Source organism: Myotis davidii, unplaced genomic scaffold (assembly GCF_000327345.1).
Source record: "Myotis davidii unplaced genomic scaffold, ASM32734v1 scaffold543, whole genome shotgun sequence".
Classification (NCBI taxonomy): domain Eukaryota; kingdom Metazoa; phylum Chordata; class Mammalia; order Chiroptera; family Vespertilionidae; genus Myotis; species Myotis davidii.
The window spans coordinates 233108-236160 of record NW_006294117.1 but is presented as its reverse complement, the minus strand read 5'-3'; the positions used below and the strand labels follow the sequence as shown (position 1 = coordinate 236160).

Sequence of the window (3053 nt, the reverse complement as noted above, 5' to 3'; positions counted from 1 at the left end):
CGCCATGAGCCTCGCCCAGCGGCAAGTCCGCGCCTTCGGGCCGCTCAAACTGCATGTCCTCCTTGGCCAGCCTGTGGGACGGACAGGGGGTCAGCCCTGCTACCTCGCCCCTCTCCTTGGTTGACAGGTGGGACCGAGGCCCACTGCTTTTCCTGGCTGCACTCACCCATGTGTCTCGCTCATCCCAAAAGATTGTGGCGGCTCATCCAAGAGCCAGGCCTTGTCCTCTGGCTCTGCTCAAACTTAGGCCTCAAAGCCTTAGTGGTGGCATTGTATCGCCTATGACCACCCACCCAGCCCTCACACACCTTAGCCCTTAGCTCTGACCCCAGTTAGTGGCCTGATCCCAGACCTTGACCGCAATCACTCTCCTCATAGACTTTAGCTCTTAGCCCCAAAGTTCCAGTTTAGCCGTTAGCTCTGTTGTGGGGTCCCAGAGACCCCCCTCAGTTAGTCCCCACAGTGCCATAAGCCTAGCATCCAGCAGGCCCCGCCCCACCCCCCGCTGGCTCACGTGATGTCGAAGGTGGAGCCCTGGAAGGAGGGCTGCAGCCTCAGGAAGGCGGTGGCCGTGGTGTAGGGGGCCCGGGCCTCCGCTGTGTCCCAGTACAGGTCCTTCTCCAGCATGGCCAGGTCATCGTACATCTCATCCACGGCCAGCATTGACACCTGCAGCCGTGGACACGTGCCAGGCAGGGTAGCAGAGCACGGGCACGAGGCCTGGGCCCTCAGGAGTGGGATGCCAAGGAGAGAAGGATGGTGCCGAGGCGAGGCCTGGGCAAGTGGTGCCAGGGGTGAGCAAGGCCAGGGCCACCTGGGGAGCCTGGGCCGGGGCTCAAGGGAGTCTCACCTGGAAGTTGCGGTCGATCAGAAAGTTGGTCTCAAAATCGTCGTCGTCCTCTCCAAAGGGGTTGATGAGCTGCTCTGCCACCTGAGCGGGGAGAAGGGAGGTAAGCGGAGACCTGAGAACCCCGCCCGCCCCACTCCCAGAGCCCAGGCTCAGGGCCCAGCCACCTTGAGCCAGCCGGCATAGAAGAAGAACTGCAGCAGAGTGAAGACAGGCACAAACAGGTCAAGGTTGTGGTCTTTGTAGCCCTGCGCAGGGTCTAGGAACTGGCGACCAATGACGCAGGCCAGGAAGTAACTGTACACGGCGATGGTCACCACCTGGGGGCAGCAGTGGCCAGGTCAGGGCTCTCCTGGCCTCGGGTTCTCGGAGAGACCAGGGCTAGGGTCCGGAGTCACTGTGACGGGGTCTTAGCTGGTCCTCCATGTCCCCTTGAGACCAGTGCGTCTGAGGATGGGTCTCCGAGGAGGCACTGCGGGATTACCTGGGTGTAGACGAGGGGTATGCTGATCCAGTCGTAGTGAAAGAGCATGGAACACTTGCCCCGAAACACAGTCAGCTCCTGCGGGCAGAGGCAAGTACTGAGCGGGCCTGGCTGGTGAGCTCACACGTGGGGACTAAGTGTGGGTACTTGGGATGGAGGTGAGTAGTCACTGTGTGCTTCTGGGGGCTCCAGGGAGAGTATTTAGTGGTGAGTGTACCCCTGGGGGGTGGGGCATGAGATAGCTGTGCACCTGGGGGCTGCTAGGGAAGGGTGTTTGGAATCGGCCTCGTGGGAGGCACGTGGCTCGTCGTCTGACGGTATAATGTCTCTGGTGTTTTGTAGGAACGGCCAGCTGGCGAGCCCACCTCCAGCAGCAGTTTAAGGGCGCTGTTGTCCCGGATGCGGCCCTCCCGCCGGGCCTGTGCCGCCAGGTTAGAGAACCAGACGCAGGGCACCCAATACTTGTTGTAGGATGAGTTCAAGTTCTCAAACTTCTTGCGCTCCTCCCGGGTCATAAACCCTGGTGGGGTGAGACGGGGGAGAGGGGCGGGTCACTCGCCCCGCCTTCTCGTCCTTACTCGGGTCACTCGCCCCTCCCTCCGCCCTCCGCCCCGCCCGGCTCCCGCGTCCAGCCGGGGGCTCACCCGCCTCCACCACGTGGTCGATGGTGGGGAAGCGCTTGAAGACCGCGGTGCTGACCGAGCGCAGGATGAGCACGGCCGAGAGCCCCGCGTAGCGCATGAGCGTGCGCCGGTAGAGGCGGCCGCGCTCGTCGCGTCCGTGCACCGTGCCGGACACGATGCACATGAGCGCGTCGGGCAGCGGCATGCAGAGGTACTGGTTCCACCAGCGGTGCACCACCAGGTTCACGTAGAAGCCTGCGGCAGAGCCGGGAAGGGGCGCTCGGTGGCGACACGGGGCAGGGGCTTGTGGGCCCAGGTTGTGGGAAGGGGAGTGACATGGAGCCCGCGTCCGCAACACCCGGCAGGCTGGCCGCCCTGACCCCGCGGGGCCACCTGGGCTGGGAACTCGGGGGTCTAGCCCTGAGGTCAGAGTGCCTCGAGCAGCCTGGGTCACTCTGGTTACCTGGGAGTCACCTGAGATGGAGCCTGGGGCCTCAGGGCGGAGGCAGAGGCAACAGGGAGCCCCTGGGCCAGAGACATACGAAGGGGTTGGGCACAGGATCCGTGTTGGGGCGCGTAGGCTGGTAACCCCACCCGTGTGGGCAGAGCACATGGGAAGGAGCCTGGGGCCAGGACGTGTCAGAGAAATACTTCCTAGGCTGGACTTGCGGGGACAGAGTCATGTGAGGTCCCTGGAGGAGGCTCCTGGGCCAGGAGGAGGGCGGGCACTAGTAATCTAGGCAGGCACAGGCGCAGTCCCCGGGGTGGCCAGGGCAAACCCTCGGGTGACATGGAATTCTCAAGGGGCAGGTGACCAGGTGATGTCCAAGGGGCCACATCTGTCTACAGGAAGCAGAAATGGGGATCTGTGGGGCTGGATTTGAGGGGCGTCCGAGAGAGGCAGGAGTGGGGGGTCCCCAAAAGACATGAATGGTTTCTGGGGGGCGGGGGAAAGGGCACAGGGAACTCGAGCGCGAACACACCGAGCACGAAAGAGAGGGGGATGAGGCTGGCGTACTGGTCGCAGTAGATGACCAGCTTCTCGAAGTAGCGCTTGTGGCCTTCGGTCAGCACGAAGCTGCGGGCAGGGGTGCGGGTC

General features: G+C 63.5%; 1 protein-coding gene across 1 annotated transcript in view; it reads right to left on the bottom strand.

The window, feature by feature from the left end:
• BEST2 (bestrophin 2) overlaps positions 1–3038 on the bottom strand; it is a 6497-nt gene extending 3459 nt beyond the window's left edge. Inside the window, exons 1-8 of the mRNA XM_006768224.2 lie at positions 2938–3038; positions 1976–2209; positions 1697–1851; positions 1332–1409; positions 1015–1167; positions 851–931; positions 515–669; positions 4–71 (exon numbers count right to left, since the gene is read on the bottom strand). Of these exons, the coding sequence (XP_006768287.1) occupies positions 4–71; positions 515–669; positions 851–931; positions 1015–1167; positions 1332–1409; positions 1697–1851; positions 1976–2159 (874 nt within the window). The 5' untranslated portion in view covers positions 2160–2209; positions 2938–3038. The remainder of the gene's footprint in view (positions 1–3; positions 72–514; positions 670–850; positions 932–1014; positions 1168–1331; positions 1410–1696; positions 1852–1975; positions 2210–2937) is intronic.
• Between the last annotated feature and the right edge of the window lie 15 nt (positions 3039–3053).